The sequence below is a fragment of the Xenopus laevis genome, chromosome 1L, assembly GCF_017654675.1.
Source record: "Xenopus laevis strain J_2021 chromosome 1L, Xenopus_laevis_v10.1, whole genome shotgun sequence".
Lineage (NCBI taxonomy): Eukaryota > Metazoa > Chordata > Amphibia > Anura > Pipidae > Xenopus > Xenopus laevis.
In genome coordinates, this window is record NC_054371.1 from 164192116 (window position 1) to 164213480 (window position 21365).

Sequence of the window (21365 nt, forward strand, 5' to 3'; positions counted from 1 at the left end):
CACAAAATCTATTTTTGTAGCCAGTCAAGGGTGGCTGAATTAGTAGACAACATTAGTCTATACCCAGCCAGCTTAAGGCTCTGCCTAGAAGCAGTTAAGAAAATATGTGTTACGGTATTCATGTAGCTTATGCTATAATAGCACAAATGATCATCTACATTTCTGAGAAGTAATACTGTAAAACCTTTTCTATTACTCTGATCACCCTAAGTACAAATAGACTGTTGTAATAGACTACTATAATAACATTATTACATCTCTCACTCACAAGTGGGCCTGCATACAAGCAGGTGAGAAACGGACATTACTGACATGCCAGCAACCTTAATTGATCTGACAATGTAGCTTGTAATTTCACAGGCAATAAACCATATTGTATTGGCAGGAAATAACAGGTGACATGCATTTCTTTTTAAAGGAATGTATCACTGAGATGTAGAAAAACACGTTTACTGCCAAGCACTCCCACAGACATTTGCTAATGCTTTCAATGCTCTTACACTCACATAATTTAGGAAATATTTCCAAATTGTATTTTTAGCAGCATGAGAAATGGTTTCCTCAGAAACAGGATTAGAAATAACAGACATTTATTGTATGTTGTGGAATATTCTTATGTACAAAGCATGCCATCTGTAGAAAGGGTTACTGTTTTTTCCACTGTTCTTTAAAAAAATAAGCAGCAATGCAAACCATGTAGAACAACAGCTTCCAGGCTAAATATACCCTTCCTTTCCTCAGTGATGTTCAACTGTTTCCTTTAAAGAGGGCACTATTACAACATACAGAGATTCTAATATATATAATAAGATGAGGACAGTCAAGTTCTAAGAAATCAAATTGGTTTCAGAAGTAGGCAAATGCCAAAGCACCAAGTTCATGCATATAAGGGCAAAACACAGAATGAAAAATAGTATGTGTATAGGTACCTTTTGGTCTGTTAAGGAATACATATTTCCAATAATCTGGGCTGCCATTTTTCTGGTGTCTGTGGACCGGTCCTGAAACGCCCTCTGCACAATAGGCATAATCAGCGCAAGAGACGGAGCATCAATAAAATGCACAAACTTTGTGTCCAGTAGAGTTTGCAGACACTTCTGTGTCATTCTTGAAGGATCAGCCAGTGCATCCAGCAAAACAGGGGAGATGGCTAAAGAAACAAGAGATATCATTTATATGTCTAGGTTTATAAAGTGGGTGCTTGGGCAATAGTTTAACAAATACTGACTCACCCAATATTTCAGGGTTGCGTATTACAGAGCCAATCTGGCGGAGTGCCTGTTGGCCAGCTTTCTGAACTTTCACATGCGAGTCTGTAAGCACTTCTGTGAGTTTCGGCACAATATTTGGAAGGCAAGATGACAGTTGTTTTGGAGCACAGTAGGCCATCGCTCCTAATAATTCCACAGATCCTGGAAGAATGAAAAACAGATTTATGTGCAATATATAATATTTAGCATATACAAAGATAAAAACACTAAAAGAAGCTAGGGCTGTCCAACAGGGAAAGGTACAGCTCTATTATGAAGGGATGCCTAATCCTTGGTTCTTTTTCTGATCTTTATTGAAAAAAATGTTGTGCTTCCTAGCAATACGACTGTGGGATAAAAAAAAGCGGAACTAAAAGTAGGTTACTGCTGGATACTGAAACACACATTACTTGTAAAGTAAATGGTGTATTCTGATGCTCCTGCATAGATCCAGTTCCCATTAACCTATTATTTGAGCTCTTGCCTCCCTTAAAAATCACTCATAAGTCATAAATGTGACATTTTCTGTTTACCGTAGTGCTTTGGGTATACAGTTTCTTTCAAATGAGACAAATGATATCATATTCCTTAAACATTTATATTGACTCAGAGTTATTCTGGCACTAAAAAACTACCCTTCAAAATATTAATGTACATTAAGGGGCACATTTACTAAGGGTCCAATTTCGAAGTGGTAAAACTTTCGAAATTCGACCATCGAATTGTAGAAATTCGATAGTCGAAGGTTTTTTTTGAGTAAATTTAGCCGTTTTCAATCGAATTCAAATCGTTCGAACGATTTAATGGAACGATTTTCACAAAAAAAACTGACTTCTAAAAACGAAGCCAAATACTGGCTATTGATTCTAGGAGGTCCCCATAGGCTAACATAGCAATTCGGCAGGTTTAAGGTGTCGAAGTCAAAGTTTTTTAAAAAGAAAGTACTTCGATTTTTGATTGGTCGAATATTCAAAGTTTTTCAATTCAAATCGAATTTTGGCCTATTCGATGGTCAAAGTACCCAAAAATTACATTGAAATTCATTTTGACCCTTCGGCCCCAAAAAGTTACCTATAGGTCATGTCAACTCTTCTACCTTATAGGTCTGCTTTTGTAAGTAATTGTTAAACCTGACTGTATTTCAAATTTATTAGGGGGTTGACACCAGCGTCCATGAAAATTAACATAATCAAAGCTAAATATGACAACTCCAGCAGAGGGATTAATGAATAATCATTGACAGGAAAGAATTTGAGATAGATTTACCAGCTTTGGTTCTCCAGGATTCCTCCTCAAGAGCTACCAGCAGGGATGGCAGAACAAGCTTAACACCGTGGGCACTTAGATTACTCATAACCGCCTTGGCACATTCATCTGCAGCCTGAAATAAAGTTTCCATGTTATTACTCACTGGGTAAAACTGTGGAAGATGAGAAGAGAGATGAGCCTGCTCTTACCTCTCGCACATACTGATTCCCATCTCCAAAGCACAGCAGAAGATGAGGTAATACATGAACAACATATGGCTCAAAAAGCTTTCCAAGCATACTGCAAAGCATCTCAAATGCAAAGAGTGCCCCTGGAATAAGATTATTATTACGTTACACAAAGTTCAAAGGGAAGTTCTGAAAATACTACACACAAACTACAATTCCTGCTTACCCTCTCTACGCCGGAAATTTTTTTTATCTTGAATAGCATCAGTTAAAGTTGTCATCATGTCTTGCTGTTTCAAGGAAAGAATTCCTAGGCCCTTTACTAGTCCCGCCAGTCCATAAGCGGCACCTTTGCGTTCTGCATATTTATCAGATTCTAAAAGAAGTGTCAGAAGTTTCTGAATCATGCCTCCAGCATCTTCTTTAATAGCTGGTACAAGGGGTGGTAGACAGTTGGCAACAGATTCTTGAACCTTTAAGACAATTGGACAATGAGCATAGAAGACAAGCAACAGCACTCTTTTGGTGTCCTCAGTATCTGTAACACTTAATGATGCACTGAATACGATATTTGGTATTTGACTGAATTCCTAAATCCTTCATGAAAGATTCACATGAAAGTCACGTGATTTCACTTCCCACCCTAACTTTCATATGCAAATTAGGATTCAGATTTGGTTGGGCCAGGCACGAGGATTCGGCCAAAACGGAATCCGGCTGAAAAATGCTGGATCCTGACTGAATCCCGAACCGAATGCACCCCTAGTAACACTGTTGCTGACAGTCTATTAACTACTATCACTTAAACTAATACCAAAACTACTAAGCTATTTGCAAAACAGGTAAATTCTACTTCACAGTAATACTAAAAACTTGTAACCATATTTGTAACAAACAAACATCTGAACAAAACCAAACCAAACAACATTCAGGAAAACAAAAAACACCCATCATTCACTGACGGGCACTTACCTGTTGTGATGGAGTGGATAATGCTGCAATTAGCTTGGCAACTATTGGTTTAACTTTGGGATCACTTTTGTCTAAGTGTTTCGCCAGTGAGCCCATAAGGATGACAACACTTTGCCTTACAGTATCATAACTGGCATCAGTGGGGGCATTCTTTAAGAATTCTTCAAACACCGGTAACAGAGAATTTACACTGTCCTGAAAAAAACATTAGGCTATTTAGCTTTTCTTGAACTATAATCCCAGCACCCTACAACTACTGCTAGTAGTTTGATAGAAGCTTACATAAAGCAACTTGAGAGGGGTCGTTTACAATGCCCCATGCAGTGTGCAAAGTGCAAAAAAGGCTGCATACTGCCATTATTTGCACTTTGCCCACTGCATGGCCACTGCAGGCCTCTGTGCTCCATTACAATGATTTAAAAGAGACAGGCAGGGGAGGCATGTAGGACTGTGCAACCTGGTGCTGCCCTTTTACCAATGCACCAGATTTTTTATCCGGCTCTGTGTGTAACCAGCAGCATAGCACTGGGCACAAGTGCTCAGGAGATAAGCATTAAGAGGCATGCTCTTGCACCCAAGGAACTGGTAAATGACCCCTGAGGTCACTCACAGACACCAAAAATAACATCAAACTAATGAATACCTGAAACAAACTGCGATGAAAAGCAACTGACCCCAAATCGAAAATCTACGAACATGGTAAAAATCTGCTTACCTTCCCATGAGCATTGAGAGCAGACAACGCAGCATTCAACATACATTTTCTGACCTCGTCATTTCGATCATTAAGTGCATCAGGTACAAAAAACTGGAAAAGTGGCTTGACTTGTGAGCCATCTAGATACTGGGCCATCTTGTTCAGAGCCAGAGCAATGCCACATCTGATAAAGACAATCAGAAATTAAAAGTAGTGCTGGAACAAACTGTTACTGATGTACAAGATATATTTGCAGTTAACACACTGCTTCAGGACTTCTGCACTACTTGTGCTGAATAGAGTCAATTCCATAAAGACTTACCTTGCTTCAAACTGGTCAGGAGGAGATTCTGAAATCACTCTTCCTAGTGCATCTAATACAGGGGGTGGTCTCTAAAACAAGTGCAAACATGAAATCAGAAATGAGCAGCGTGAACAGCAGCCCCTGCAGGTCCTAAAAAATGTGCAATTTCAAAGCAGCACCAATAACATCACTGACATTCACTAAGAGTGATACAATGTTCCAGAAGTGTAAATAAGAGTATGCCAAGCAGCACCAACATATGGGTTCACAAAACTATCACAGCAGATGGCAGGGAAGGTGTTGCCCATCTAAAAAGTAGGGCACAGCCATTAATTTAACTTATGGAGAAATTTGAAAGGAGACTGCCAATAGCCTTATACATATCAGTAGGTGGTACAATATCCTCTATAAATATATCAAACACAACTGTGCCTTACATAGAGTTTCTCATGATAGATCTCAGTCAGTTTGTTCATGACTGTAGTAGCTTGATGCTGGTATTCTGCAACTGCATGAGACAATGCATCTGCTCCTGCCTGTCTCACTGCTTCTTCATGATAAATAACATCATTGATAAGGAGGGAGCAGAGTTCAGGCTGCAATTCCAACTTCAATGTTTCCCAAAACCTATGGAACACGGCAGAACACGGTGGTTATGTGAATGAGAAAAAAAAAAGGTCAAGTTTACAGCCATACTGCACATGTCTGTTATATCTGGACCCAGAAGACACTAGTACATCTTCAAAGAAACACTTACTTTTCAGCTTGTGCTTTGATTTCAGCCTCACAATCAAATTTAACCACCCAGAGTCTGTGCAACAAGTTCAATCCATTTTTCTCATCGGTGTCTGGAGTAGGCAGAACCATCTTCAGCTCCATAAGTCCCTTGTCATAACAAGTGTAGAGAGAATAAGACTTGGGTCTAAGATCACACATAACAGAAGAGAGACAAATGTATATTTAGGAAAACACTTCTTCCTTACCCTTAAAGCGGCATCTCGCACGATTGAGCAGGATGACTGAAGTGCTTGCAACAAAACATCGATTTCTTCTTGCTCAGCATATGTACACCCATCTCCTCCTCCACTGCTTGTACACAGTGTTGTCAGCGTATTGGAAGCCATGACCTGGGAGAGATAGCAGGTAGCCCAGTGAACAGCATGACAAGAAAATTCTCCACAGAATTCACACCTATTCCACTTGTAAAGACTTTTGCAGTATTTTCAATTCTTCAGATAATATTGTGAAAAAAAAATTTTCTCGCCTTTAATAAATATGTTCCTTAGAATCAACAGTCGGCTCAAACAGTTGAGAATAAAAACGTACTTGTAATTGTGGGTTGGCTGTCCCTATTACTCTGGTAAGGAGAAGGAGCATGTCTCCACGTGGCAACAGTTCTGGGCCATTCTAAGGAGAACAATATAAAAGTAAACAAACCAGGGACATCTGCTCTCCTCAAAGCCCTCAACTGCAGCATAGTAAGTAGTAAATCCAAAAGTTAATAAATTCTCCCAGTAACCATAGTCACCTCATCCACAAGTTCATTTTTGTTGCTATAGGATCTCAGCTGTGAATGTTCAGTGAGGAATTGCAGTGCCTGAACCAGAAGCTCTTGATTCTCTTCACTGTTATTGGGAGTTTCCATCAGTACCATTTTTAAAAGTGGAAATATAAAGGCAAATGCAGGGGCGGATAATGGGGAAACACCTATGTGTATAAAGAAATGGTCACAAAAAAATCTGCAAAATTAGATAAAATGTAAAAAAGAAATAAAATATTTATTTGCCAACATGTAACAACTCCCTCACCTGGGTCACCCTTGAACTTCGGTACTGTATATGAATGTAAGATAGTAACTGCCCTCTTTACTGCAACTGGCAACTCTTCCTGACACCATGCAGGATCCAGGAAACACTCTGGTTTCAGCAAACGGAGGGTAACATAGGCAACAAATGTACCTAGGGTTCATAAAACAGGTGGATAGTAAACTTGGAATTACATTTAACTAAAATAAAAATTGAGTTATAGAGTCTGAGAAGGCCGTCAATGCAGGGTAGTTATGGGTCATACGTTAAGCTGATCTTTACAGTATACTATAAGCAGCTACTAAGTGTAAATATAATATGGAGCACTGCACTTTTCTGAACATGTGCAGTTTCCTACCCGTTAACTGTAAAGAGTGTGAAACGAAAAAGGTACAAAATACATTATCAAGTTTACTTACCAAATGTTTTCAAATGGGCTGGCATAACATAGCCAGCAAAAGACACAAAGGTGACATGAATCCGAGGAGCAGCTAATGGAGACTGAAGCAATGGTAGAAAGGAACTAGTCAGCGCAGGAATGTGCTGGGAAAGGCCAGAAGGGTTTTGCCGTAGCACAGAATCCAAAAGTCGAAGGGTGTTCTCTAAGTCTCTATCCAACTAGAAAAGGACAATAAGGATTAATCCCTTAATTTCCAGTTATTTTATAAAGTCAAAACATTTTTTAAATTTAAAGTTCATCCAGCACCTACAACCATTTCTTGGCAACATAATACCTATTTCAGATTTTGATTCTGTAGTTCTGTAGAAAGCCATGAATGGCATTCTTGTTTAACAACTAAAATTATTGTATTCTATGCAGCATATTTGTTTTCCAGGGCTGGAAAAATCCCATACATTTTTCTTGTGCAAGGTAATAAATACCTTTTAACACTTCCAAATAAAATCCTCTCCATCAACTTGCTTGAAACCAGCCCATACAATGCATACAAAACCCTTTACAGATCCAGAACAGCTATACTGACACATGCCTATAAAAAGCCATAGGAATGTGACAGTATTACTAAAAATAACGACAGCAATATTTTTTTTTTTGTTTAAAAAGTATGCCCCCAAACTGCCCACAGTCTAGAGGTTCTTACCACAGCTGACAATCTGACACTGCTGACCATTCCGAGTAGCAGATAGCCAGCTGTGTCAATCGAGATGGGATGGAGGCACTGTAATCCTTTGTACTGTTTTTAATCATACGCCACCTTGTGGTAAGCTTTCTCAGCTTCCAGCAGAGTGTGACCAAAAGGAGAAGAAACAGTGCTTCCAGATTTCTATCTCGATCATCTAACATCTACTAAATAGAGTGAGTAGTCCAGAAAGTCTTCAGATTATCCTTTCATTGCTGTACCTCTATGAGTCTCTTTCGGATCTCTTTCTCTTTCTCCATCTGAGCCTGCAGCATTTCCTTCTGTTTACTTGTTAACTGCAGTTCTTCCTTTATACCCTTTTTCTTCTTTATCTCCTGCAAAACAAGTCATATAAAAGCAAATTTTAGATATCTAAATTACACATATTACATGCAAGGCGCGGCGCTTCATTTTCCGAAATCATCCAAAATTACCTCGAAGCAACTTCGGAAAACGAAGCGTCGCGATTTTTCATTATAGCCGGTGGGAAGGCAGGGGAAAGCAGTTCGGGGAGATTGCTGCCCAGAAGAAGAGGCGATTAGTCACCGGGCAACTAAATCTCCCTCAATCTCCCCTAGTGACCTTACCCTTAGAGGTCTCTGGGGATTTCCATAAACAAATGAAAGCAAAAGAGCTGCAGGGAAGGGTAATCAGACTTCAAGGTTACTTCTATTATTCTTACATTTTAAATTGTAGAATGCATGATTTATGAGTATGCAAATTAGTATGCAAATGTCAATTAATAAAGAGACATCAGTAAAGCTAATTTGTAAGGATTTTACAGGTTGGTGTTATCTTGTAAATTGCCACAAAGTATTCACAATGTACCTCCTTCAGCTCCAGTTCGATGATCTGCTCCTTGAAGGAGTATGCTTTGTTCTCCCTTTTCATGTTTGCCTTTTTCATGCTGTCCTGTTGAGCACTAAAAGAAAAAGCAGGAAAAGGAGTTAAGGGATTCTCTCATGTGAAAACATGTGTTTTCCCCCAAAACACATCAGTTAATAGTGCTGCTCCAGCAGAATCTTGCACTGAAAAGAAGATTTTGTATACTTACCGTTAAATCTTTTTCTCTTTAGTCACTTGGGGGACACAGGGACAGTGGGGTATAGCTGGTACATCCAGGAGGGCAGGACACAACAGTAGGAAAAAACTAGCCCCACCCCTACTGGCTATACCCCCAGCAGGCGGAGCTTAGACCAGTTTGTTCCAAAGTCAACAGGAAAATATTATTAACCTTAACAAACTAGAAATAAACGTAATATGTCTGACGGAACAACGAGAGCCTCAGTCCAGGGAGGGAAGCCCTGTGTCCCCCAAGTGACTAAAGAGAAAAAGATTTAACGGTAAGTATACAAAATCTCCTTTTCTCTAAGTCATCTTGGGGGACACAGGGACAGTGGGGACGTACCAAAGCTGTCCACTAAAACCTCCGGGCGGGAGAGTGAGGCTTAAGTGGAACTGACCACTGCGGCTTGAAGCACCCTTCTGCCAAAGCGAGTGTCAGAAGCCGCAAAGGTATCGAAATGGTAGAATTTTGAGAATGAGTGGACGGAAGTCCACGTAGCTGCCTTGCACAGCTGTTCAGCTGATGCTTGGTTCCTGAACGCCCAGGACGTACTCATCCCCCTAGTGGAATGAGCTGTCAGTCTAGCTGGTGGCGTCTTGCCACGTGCCACGTAGGCTCGTTGAATTGCTTGCTTGATCCAGCGTGAAATGGACGTTTTTGTGGCCGCCCCTCCTTGGTGGGGGCCTGAAGGAATGACTAATAATGAGTCCACTTTGCGAATGTCCTGGACTCTGTGTAAATAGAACTTTAGAGCTCTAACCGGATCCAATGTGTGTAGAGCCCTCTCCTTGGGATTGGAAGGAGAAGGACAGAATCTCCTGGTTCAAATGAAAGTCCGATACTACCTTTGGCAAAAAAGATGGAATAGTGCGTAGGACCGCCCTATCATGATGAAAAACGAGGAAAGGCGGTTTACAGGACAGTGCGCTGAGTTCTGAAACACGTCTTGCAGAGGCAATCGCCAGAAGGAAAACTGTTTTCCATGTAAGCCAGAGAAGGGGTACTGATCCTAGCGGTTCGAATGGAGGGTCTTGAAGGGCTCGTAAAACTAAGGTAAGGTCCCATTGGGGAGCTGGTGCTCGTACTGGAGGAGCCACATGTGCTACTCCCTGCATGAAAGTCTTGACATCAGGCAAAAAGGCAAGTCGTTTCTGAAAAAGGACTGATAGAGCAGAGACTTGTGATTTAAGAGAACCTAGGGATAGACCCATGGATAGGCCCTCTTGCAGGAACTCCAGAATGTTGGGAATGGAAAAACTTTTGAACTGCGTATTATGCCGTACGCACCACTGGTGGAAGGTAGACCAAACTCTATGATAAGCTCTTGCTGAAACTGGTTTTCTGGCTGCGCACATGGTGTCAGCTACTGCCTTGGAGAACCCCTTCTGGGTTAGAATTTTGGTTTCAAGAGCCACGCCGTCAAATTTAGACTTGATGGTTTTGGGTGCCGGATCGGCCCTTGAGTTAGAAGGTCCGGAATTATAGGCAGTGTCCACGGTTCTGCCACGGACATGTTGAGAAGATCTGTGTACCAGGAGCGTCGAGGCCATCTTGGTGCGATGAGAAGGAGAGTGGTCTGCTCTCGTTGAAGTTTTCTGAGAGTCCTTGGTACGAGGGGCAGGGGTGGAAAAGCATAGGCCAGATGGAAGTGCCACTTGGCTGTTAGAGCTAGTGGATCCCTGTATCGGGCTAGGAACACTGGGACCTTGCGGTTGTGCCGAGTCGCCATTAGATCCACCTCTGGAGTGCCCCACATCAGGGTTATCTTGTGGAAGATCTCGTCTTTTAATGACCACTCTCCTGGGTCTAGGGATTGCCTGCTTAGGTAGTCCGCTTCCCAGTTTAGAAGTCCCGGAATGTAAATCGCTGACAGTTGGGTCTGGTGGGTTTCGGCCCATTTGAAGATGAGGTTGACTTCGTCTAGTGCTCCTCTGCTTCTTGTGCCCCCCTGGTGGTTGATGTAAGCCACCGCCGTGGCGTTGTCGGACTGTATCTTTACAGCCTGACCGTGCAGAAACTGTTGCCAATGGATCAGGGCTAGACGGATTGCCCGGATCTCGAGCAGGTTGATTTGTAGTTTATTTTCCCTTATTTTCACTGCCCTTGAGCGGAGCGGCCCTCGAGGACTGCTCCCCAGCCGAATAGACTTGCGTCCGTTGTGAGAACACGCCAATGCGGATCTCCCATGGGTTTTCCCGAAGACAGATGGTTGTTGTTCAACCACCAGAGGAGAGATGCTCTTGTCTTGTAGGAGAGACGGATCTCTTGAAGAAGGGACTTCCTCTTCCAAACCTTCAGAATGTTCCATTGGAGCTCTCGCAGATGGAATTGGGCGAATGGCACCGCTTCTATGGTGGACACCATGACCCCTAACACTCTCATGCAGAACTTGACTGAGTGTAGAGGTCTCTGGAGAAGCGACCTTACCAAGGTCTGTAAATGACTGACCTTCTCCTGTGGAAGATAGATCCTCTGTGTTTGTGTATTGAGTTGCATGCCAAGGAAAACCATGGATTGGCTGGGCGTCAGGGAAGACTTTTCCAGGTTTAAGACCCAGCCTAGTTCCTGAAGCCTGTCCATGGAAGTCTGGAGAGATCTCTGAGCTTCTGAGAAGGATGGTGCCTTGATTAGAAGGTCGTCCAGGTAGGGGGTGATGGACACTCCCATGCTGCGAATCACTGCTGTTGCCGCTGCCATTATCTTGGTAAAGACTCTCGGGGCAGACATTAGCCCGAAGGGTAGGCTTGTGAACTGATAATGGTGATTTTGAAAAGCAAAACGCAAGTATCTCTGATGCGGAGGGAAAATAGGGACGTGAAGGTAAGCATCCTTTATGTCGATAGAAATCAGAAATTGCCCCGGGGACATGGCTGCAATGACTGATTTGAGAGACTCCATCTTGAATCTTCGTTGACGAAGGAATTTGTTTAGTTCCTTGAGATCCAAAATGGGTCTTACCGATCCGTCCTTCTTGGGCACTACGAAAAGGTTTGAATAGTAACCCTTGAAAAGCTCTGCGGCTGGTACAGGAGTAATTACCTGTGATAGTAGGAGTTTTGAAATGGCGCCTAGGAAGGCTGTCCTTTTTATTGAGTCCTGTGGTAGTCTGGACATAAAGAAACGATTGGGGGAGTTGAGGAGAATTCTAGATGGTAGCCCCGATATACCACCTCGTGTATCCAAGAGTCTTGAATGAGTGTGGTCCACTTTTCGGCAAAGAAGCCGAGCCTGCCCCCTATCGGCCTTGTGTCTGACGGCGCACTCACACCGTCATGTCGAGGCAGTCTTGTCTCCGGTCTTGGTGGTGTGCTTCTTGCTCTGCCAGGGAGGTCTCTGCTTACCACTAAAGCGTCCTCGGTTTGTGAAGGACTGTCGCGGTGGTGACGATCTTGTGTGCTTGTTTTGGGAGCCACGAAAAAACTTACCCCTACGGAAGGAAGGGCGAGCCTTGGGTTGAGGTAACAGGGTACTCTTGCCCCCTGTAGCTTGACTGATAATCTTATCCAGGTCAGGCCCGAAAAGAAGCTTGCCCTTAAAGGGGATGGATGTTAGAGACTTTTTAGAGGAAAGGTCTGCTGACCACAGTTTCATCCAGAGTGATCTGCGGGCTGCTACAGAGAGAGCTGATGATCTGCTGATGACTTGAATGGCATCGAGTGAAGCCTCACACATGTAATCATTTGCTTCCTTAATTTGGGATGCCCATTGAGAAAGCTCCTGACGGGTTGCCCCAGATGTAATTGCAGTGAGGAGGGAGTCTGACCAGGACTGAGCTGCCCTGCTAACCCATGCCATGGCTAGGACAGGCCGTAGGGTGGTGCCAGAAGCGGAGAATGCCGAACGTAGAAGGCTCTCTAGCTTTTTATCCATCGAGTCCCTGAAGGAAGAAGCGTCTGGAACAGGAAGGGCGGTGTTCTTGGAGAGCCTGGATACTGGCGGGTCAACGGAGGGTGGCATTGACCACTTTTCTGTAAGCTCCTTAGGAAAAGGGTAGAGCTTCTGAAATTTTCTATTTGTTTGAAAACGTCTCTCCGAATTATCTCATTCTTGTTGAATGATCTGATCCAGCTGTGAGTGAGAGGGAAAAACTGGTGAAGTCTTACTGTGATGTTTAAATAAGCTCTTAGTGGCATCAGAAGAAGCTCCTGGGTCTTGGAGATGAAGGGTCTCAAGGACCGAGGAAATTAAGTTATCCACCGATTCCAAAGAATACCTGTGTGAATCCTCATCCTCCTTGTCTGAGTCTGATGAAAGCTCACCTTCTGAGCGATCAAAGTCCTCTCCTGAATCTAGTATAGATGGTGAAAAAAATCTGGGAGGGGAATCACTCTCTTCCTCGGATGGAGAAGGAGCTCTACGCTTAGAAGCTTTCACCCTAGGCTTATCAAGGCGAGAGAGCAATTTATCCAGTGACTGGGCCAATCTGGGTATCCCAGAAGCCAGCTGTGCTGCCCACTCAGGTGCGGGAGGTTGTCTATGCGGTGAAGACTCTCTGTGCAAAGACGATGGTTCCCCTTGACAGCCTTGGACCTCCTGGGGAGGAGCAGGTTCTGGAGGTTCAGGACCAATTTCAGGTGGTTTGCACTTGTTACATAATGGCTCTTTGTGCCCAGAGGCCAAACGTTTGCGGCAGGTGGCACAAGCTAAATATCTCACCTGGGCAGTAGGTGCCCCCCTGGAAAAAAGCTTGTCAGTAGTTCCCTCAGACATGATAGTGATAGGCAAACAAGATATAGATATAACAACTTTATCTATATATATATATATATATATATATGTATATCTATATATATATATGTATGTGTGTATATATAATATGCACACTAGTCTGAGCTCTGCCGTGCCAAAAACACAGGTTAGACAACCCTACTGAGGCAGCCAGCCTTTGTTAGTGCTTACTAGCGTCACCCAGTATTAGCTGTGTAGCTAGGTGCGCTGAGGCGCTGTGACCCACTCTGGTTTGAATCCTCAGTAAAGCTGTGAGGCTGCGAGGCTGTGAGGCTGCGAGTTCAGGGAGACCCAAGACAGGAAAACTAAGCTAAGCCGGAGGCTTAATTATCAGGTCGGGAGAGCGCCTCACACTGCCGCTAGATAACAAAATGGCGTCCGCGACTGAGGAGATGCGCTGAGATTGCGCGAGAACATACTGAATGGCGCCAAGACTAATGCGCCTCAGTTCCTCCCTTGACCGGGTCTCCCCTCCCCGCACCTTTCCTTGTGCTCAACAAGCGCCGCGACAGTTTAATAACCGTCACCATCTCAGGATTAGCGCTAATGCGCCTCAGTGTCTCCCCTCCCTCCTAAATAAAAAAAATGAGCTCATTCAGCTGTAAGAGTGTGTCAGTGTTAGCCTAGAAGGAGTAAGGCAGGTGAAGAGCAGCCAGCCTGCGCTCCAATAGGCAGGGAGAGGGTTAAATGAGGAGGAAGGGCAGCACAGATATTACTCAGTGTCCTGAAAAAACTCCTCTGTCCTCCGGCCAGTCAGTCTCCACCTATGACCAAAAGGGGAGACCTGAATGACTGGGTGGTCTTTAATATGAGGGACCCCGGGGACATATCCCACGTTGGGGAATGCCAATGGGGAACCTCTGCTCTATGTAGAGGGCCTGGGCATTCCCTAGGTGTCAAGCAACTGACAGAAAATCTAATAATAAAAGAGAATAAATTTCTTCGTCCTATCCTCCTGAGGACACAACTAAAACTGGTCTAAGCTCCGCCTGCTGGGGGTATAGCCAGTAGGGATGGGGCTAGTTTTTTCCTACTGTTGTGTCCTGCCCTCCTGGATGTACCAGCTATACCCCACTGTCCCTGTGTCCCCCAAGATGACTTAGAGAAAAACAATTTTTCTAAAGAGAATTTTTTTTTTTTTTTTAAATCTAAAGTAGGACTAGACAAGTTCTAATTTTCCCAGGTGCCCCAAGCCATATGATTTGTGCTCTGATAAACTTCAGTAAATTTTTACTGCTGCACTGGAGTTGGGTGATATCACTCGAACTCCTCCCCCCCCAGCAGCCTATCCACAGAACAGTGGGGCAAGTAACAACATAGCAGCTCCATAACGCCTCTGCTGAAGGATTCAGCTGCCTGAATTGTTATGCTTAGGCCACACTATGGCTGAAATCGGGCTGCGGAAATACACAGGTGAAATTTAGCCCCTACGAGAGCATTAGCTTCCACTCCTGCCTGCACCCGGAACCATTATGTCAGCTTGGCTGCAGGCACACACTGCCGATTACGGCTTGAAAATGCAAACTCTGTTTTTTTCTCACCAAAATCATGTTTATGACAAGGTAGAATATGCAGTAGTTAACAGAACCAATTAGATTTGACCAAAAGCAAAGGTTTAACAGGACAGAGGAAAAAAAACCTTTATAGTAGTTTTAAAATATGCTATTTTATGAAAAATGTATACATTTGGTAACAAAAACTGTATATCAAATCAGTGCTGGGCAAACATTGAATAAGGAAAATAAGAGAATATACTTTTAAGGAAAAAACTGAGCACTGTGAAAGGCTGCAGGTGTTACTCTGCACAGCTTCAGGCTAGATAGATCTATTTTACGCTGGTATTTTATCCTCATGCTTGGTCATGCAAGGTCAATTCTTGCAGTAAAATATATAGAGTTTTACAAAAGGATACTTACCTTTGTATAATAGACTTGTCATACAGCTCTCCTTCAAGGGTTTGCATTATGGCATATTCCTCCCGTGTCACCTGGCACAAAGCAGGATTTTGCAGGGACTGAGTGATGATCTCAATCAGGCGTGGGAGGACTTTTCCAGGGAAAAGACTAGCTAGAGAGCCTGCAGCATTCAGGGCAGCCTAAAGAGATGTAAAAGGACAATATTTACTTAAGTATATATACACCAGTTTGGTAAGATTCTTTAATATGCCATTTAATATGATCTGTTGCTTAAGTGTTCATTTTGGGGGTATAATTTTCCTTTAAAGTTGAGCACAAAACAAAAACTGTGGTACCGTGTTAGCCAGTAGCAAAAATAACAAATAAAAAAAACAAACAAATACAAAAAGTATAGTAGAAGTGATACCTATATTGGCTAACAATAAAAAAAAATACATTGCAAGCTTTCGGAGCACCAAGGCCCCTTCGTCAGGCAAAATACAAATGAAAGCTAGAAAGGCACAGCATATATTCTGTTCGATAAGTGAAAGGTATTCATGGGCAATAAATTAGGACCTTACAGATAGAGATCAAATGTAGAGATAATACAATGAATTAGGGTGGGTTGTAAATAGTCCAGGAGTCTGGATTCAGTTAGGTCACATAGTGTGACATGAAACCTGGCCTTAAATTAAGGCCCTGTCTTAATGTGTTAAATAACTCCATACATTTGAATTCATAAATCTTCCTTTCCAGTTCAGTTTTAAAGTTCCCTTTTAGAATTAAGACCTGCCTGAAGACTGTGATTTTGACTGCAGAAATGTTGCCCCACTGGTGTATCACATGATTTGGTGTTGATTTTATGTCTGTGATGGTTCATCCTTGTGCGCAATGTATATGCCTCCTGTAGAGCACCTAGTACATGTAATCATGTATACCACATTGGATGAAGCACACGAATAGTGGTCCAGAATGGTGTCGACTTTTTGTGTATTCGGTATCCTGTGCAAAGATCAAGTTGCAATTCCGAATACACAAAAAGCTTTCATTTGTATTTTGCCTGACAAAGGGGCCTTGGTGCTCCGAAAGCTTGCAATGTATTTTTTTTTTATTGATAGCCAATATAGGTATCACTTCTAAAATACTTTTTGTATTTGTTTGTTTTTTTATTTGTTATCCTTTAAAGTTGGAAAGGGTCATTGTCACCAGTCTAATTCAAAGTTTGATTTACCGCAGACTAGTCCATTTTCATGTTACAGCAAATAAAATACTGATAAGTTGACTATGGTAGGGATAATGAACGGGGGAAGTTTATTAATAAGAATATACAGCATTAAAGGAATTGTTCAGTGTAAAAATAAAAACTGGGTAAATACATAGGCTGTGCAAAATAAAAAATGTATCTAATATAGTTAGTTAGCCAAAAATGTAATGTATAAAGGCTGGAGTGATTTGATGTATAACTTGTCAGTCATAACACTACTTCCTGCTTTTCAGCTCTCTTGGTTTACACTGACTGGTTACCCTGGTTACCAGGCAGAAACCAATCAGAGACTTGAGGGGGGGCCACATGGGTCATATCTGTTGCTTTTGAATCTGAGCTGAATGCTGAGGATCAATTACAAACTCACTGAACAGAAATGTACCATGTGGCCCCCCTTCAAGTCGCTGACTCAAAGTTATAGAGCTGAAAAGCAGGAAGTTGGATTCTGGCTGTTTTATTAGACATCTGTTCACTCCAGCCTTTATACATTACATTTTTGGCTAACTAACTATATTAGAAACATTTTTAATTTTGCACAGCCTCTCTATTTACCCAGTTTTTATTTTCACACTGAACTGTTCCTTTAAAGTTATCATTTTATAAGTTAAAAAGCTATAGCTTTTTCTTACAGGTTAAGAAAAAAATGGAGCCATTCTTCTAATTTAGAAAAGATTTTGTAATGCTGGAGTAAATCCATCAAGAATCCTGACACCTGAAAGATGGAGCCCAACCACAGACTTGTCTCCCCTGGATTCACATGGCAGAAATCCCTATTTTGTTTACACACTTGATACGCTTAAAGGGGTTGTTCACCTTCAAACAACTAGTTGTTTTCAGATAGATCACCAGAAATAACGACTTTTTCCAATGACTTTCTATTTTCTATGTGTTGCCGTTTTTCTAATATTGAAGTGTGAAGTGCCATTTTTCACCTTCTAAAGCAGCTCTGGGAGGGCGGTTGTCAGCGGACCCTGTAAACTGTTCTAAATTGATACATGTTGTTGATACATTTCTTATCTTTGTCCCTGCTGAGCAGAATCTCTGGGTTTCATTAAAGGCAGTTGTTAGAATTGATACAATAGTTGCTAATACTCCAGAGATGCTGCTGAGAAATGTATCAACTAAATGTTGCAAAGTTGTAACAGTTTAGAGTCTGCACCTGAATTACGGAGTTGCCAGACTCAAACACCAGAGACATTCAACTTTAAACTTAGATTTTGGAAAAACAGTAAAAAAATAAATAATGGAAAGTAATTGAAAAAACCTGAAAACAACTGAACTGAACAAAATGTTTGGAAGGTGAACAACCATTTTTAAAGGATTTATGCTCAGGTTTCGGTTAGAATGGGGCTTCGAGGGCTAGACTATGGCTAAGGAACAGGCCCAGTGTTTACTGCAATCAAACCACAAAATACCTGCAGATATTTTAGCCTGGCAATTTTCATACAAAAGCAGTACAACTTTTCCAAACCAATTTTCACATGCAAGTAAGTTACAATATACTGTAACTAGACATCTGAAGCTGATAAGCACTTGGCCATGGGATGTGCTTGGAATCAAACTTGGGGAACATGGTTGGCAAGAAGTAAGTTGTCTGCTCATGGGAGTTGGATACTTATAGGACTACAACTAAGTGCATTTTATAGTGGGTCATCACATACAACTTTTTGTTGGCTTAAGTTAACATTAACAATGACAATTAAGGGCTTTGTCCCACTATTCTATTTCTTAGTATATATCATATATATACATTTTACTCCACTTATCACACTACTGTTAACAAATTATGATAATTAGGGAGACTGAGCGGAAACTATTGCTAAAGAGATCATGAGCTTTTCCGATGTATCTGTCAACAAAATTACAATACACAGTAAAGTCCTATGTCTGTATGTCTGGTCCCACCTTCATGCTAGATATCCACTGACCAGCAAATGTTATAATGGACCTAGTGAGTTTTATATCTAGCTGTGATTATGTGATTATTACACCAATGGTGTAAGGCAATCAAGAAAATGAGATTTTTAGTAGAATTTACCGTTAAATCTCTTTCTCTCTAGGCACTTGGGGGACACAGGAATCAAAGGGTTAAGCTCCTCCCTCCAGGAGGCAGGACACTGATACCAAAAAAAAAAAAAAAAAAAAGCTGGACTCCTTCCTCTCCCTCTATATACCCTCTTGCTTAACTCCCCCACATCAGTTTCGATAACAAGCCCATAATACGGACTATATGTATATACAAAAAACTAGAAGAACAAAAGAACCAGGGGAACAGTTTCCCATGTAAATCCTACAACGGGGGTATGTTTCGTGGAGGGTGTTCCTGTGTACCCCCAAGTGCCTAGAGAGAAAGAGATTTAACGGTAAGTTCTATTAAAATCTCCTTTTCTCTTACGGCCTTGGGGGACACAGGAACCATAGGGACTTAACAAAGCATTACTTCCGTAATACCCATGGAAGCATGGGTATGGGAGGGAAGATGTACGTTAATCAGAACCGCCAAGGTATTGTCATCGCGCTCAGGCCTGATGCCTGTGGGTCTCTGCTTCTGGCACAAAATCTTGGCACCTTCTGGTTGTGTCGAGAAGCCGAAGCCATCAGATCGACTTCTGGATGTCCCCACCTGTGTACGATCATGTCAAACACTTCTGGTAGGAGTTCCCACTCTCCCGGATCCAGGCGGTGTCGACTGCGGTATTCGGCTTCCCAATTCTGAATGCCCGGAATGTGAACCATGGATATTTCTGGGATTCGGGTCTCCGCCCAGGACAGAATCCTTTCCGCCTCTGACCAGGCTGCGGAGCTGCGGGTTCACCCTTGGTAATTTATATACAAGTCCACGGTCGCGTTGTCCGTCTGTACGCGCACTGAGAGGCCCGTCAGTCGATCTTCCCAATGGTGTAGAGCTAGGTATATTGCCCGAAGCTCCAAGACATTTATCGACAGTTTGGACTCCTCTGGAGACCATTCTCCTTGTGCTGAACTCCAAGCGAGCCTTGCTCCCCATCCGGTTAGGCTTGCGTCGGTGGTGATGACTGTCCATTGAGTCTCTCCCCATCGTCGACCCCTGGCTAGATTCTGAGGGCTCGTCCACCACTGCAGGGACTGCTGTGTCAACTGATCTAGTACGATTCTCTAAATCAGCGACTCTTTTTCCGCCAGTTTCGCAGAATGGAGGGAGCGCAAATGGAACTGTGAAAATGGTTAATCCTTCGTGATTGATACCATATACCCCAGTACATGTATGCAAAGACGTAATGAGGGAGCTCTGACCTGGATAAGCTGTCTGGAGAGGTACTGCAACTTTTCCTGCTTCTCCCGAGGGAGTACTACTCTCTAAGAACACGTGTTGAATATCAGTCCCAGGAACAGCATGACCTGGGTAGGAACTAGAGCAGATTTCTTCCTTCCTGTTGAAGCATCTCCTGAGCCCAGTCAACCATGGCCCTACTAACCCATGCTGCTCAATGATGGGTCTAAAAGTGGAACCTGCTGAAGTAAAGATGGAGCAGAGGAAACCCTTCAGTCGCTTGTCTGTCAGGTCCTTAAAGGCTGCCGAATCTGGGAGAGCTGTGTTCTTCGAGAGCAGTGACACCGGCGCATCAACAGCCGGGGGGTACCCCTTTTGTCTGCAAGGTCCTTCACAAATGAATAAGAGCGAGAGAACCTGCAGGAAGGTTGAAATTTCTTCTCTAGATTATCCCACTCTTGTTGGATAATATCCCCCAGCTGCTCGTGAAACAGGAATTCCATGTTCTGATTACGCTGGCGCTTAAATGGACCCTTGGTCCCTGATCCAGAGCCGACGACTCCTCTAGCTTTAAGGAGCATTTAATGGCCCAGATAATTCCCTCTACATCATGGGGGACCTCCTTATCTGTATCAGAGAGATCCTCAGATGAGGCTGAGAAGATCTCACATTCGCTTAGTTCAGTATCGCCAACCTTCTCGGCCGATTCCCCCGACAATGCGGACAGCGGTGTCTTTCTTTTGCTTGCTGACTTCCTGTTCTTCATTAGGGGCTGAGTAGACAGGTGGTTAACAAACCTGTCCAGTGAGAAAGATAGGCTAGCAATTCCCTGCAGGTTAGCCAGGGACTGGGGACAGCTGAAGCACCCACAGGGGGGGGGGATTATCCCCCATATTGCTAGGCAGAGATGCTGTAGCCCCCACAGAATCCCCTGAGATAGAGTAGGAGTAATGTTCCCTAGACCTGTATAGTCTGTTTGTACAGGAGGAACTAAGGGTTCCCCTGAAGCAGAGCAGGCTGTGCACTCCGTGTCCTCCTGCCCGTTAGGAAATTTAGCAGCGCATGAGGAACATGCTAAATAAGTCACTGAGGCCGAAGCCTTCGCCTTCCCTCCCCTGGGAAACATGCCTCCCCTGTAACCCTTTTGCCTCTAGGGCACTAAATATATATTTAGTAATATATATACTGCCTCCCCACCAAAGTACTCCTGACCTCGCCTGGAAAGGAGATAGAGAGGGAGAGAGCTGGTATGCCTGGCCTCCACCAAGACGCGGGAGGGTTCCGGTGTCTGTTCTAATTCACCACCAAGGAGTGAGTCAACGCGGTCCTTTGCCCTGCAGAAGCGGACGTCACTGACGCCATTATTGGCACAGATTATTGGCACAGAATGCCAAGAATCCCCCATGTTATCTTACAAAAGGGGTAAAAATATGAAGGATATGCTTGTTAGGACGAATAATAAAGCACACTATTCTATCCCACACTTTTTACAAAATCCCCAACCGGGTAATTATAAGTGTTATAGCTGTTCTATCTGTAATAGCATGATTCAAACTAAT

General features: G+C 42.9%; 1 protein-coding gene across 1 annotated transcript in view; it reads right to left on the reverse strand.

The window, feature by feature from the left end:
- gcn1.L (GCN1, eIF2 alpha kinase activator homolog L homeolog) overlaps positions 1–21365 on the reverse strand; it is a 70343-nt gene that overhangs the window by 25132 nt on the left and 23846 nt on the right. Inside the window, exons 21-38 of the mRNA XM_018261525.2 lie at positions 15314–15492; positions 8432–8525; positions 7825–7938; positions 6884–7082; positions 6468–6617; positions 6188–6366; positions 5986–6066; positions 5643–5786; positions 5417–5544; positions 5097–5286; positions 4678–4748; positions 4374–4539; positions 3659–3853; positions 2913–3159; positions 2708–2829; positions 2517–2631; positions 1233–1412; positions 930–1150 (exon numbers count right to left, since the gene is read on the reverse strand). Coding sequence (XP_018117014.1) covers positions 930–1150; positions 1233–1412; positions 2517–2631; positions 2708–2829; positions 2913–3159; positions 3659–3853; positions 4374–4539; positions 4678–4748; positions 5097–5286; positions 5417–5544; positions 5643–5786; positions 5986–6066; positions 6188–6366; positions 6468–6617; positions 6884–7082; positions 7825–7938; positions 8432–8525; positions 15314–15492 — 2775 coding nt within the window. The remainder of the gene's footprint in view (positions 1–929; positions 1151–1232; positions 1413–2516; positions 2632–2707; positions 2830–2912; positions 3160–3658; positions 3854–4373; positions 4540–4677; positions 4749–5096; positions 5287–5416; positions 5545–5642; positions 5787–5985; positions 6067–6187; positions 6367–6467; positions 6618–6883; positions 7083–7824; positions 7939–8431; positions 8526–15313; positions 15493–21365) is intronic.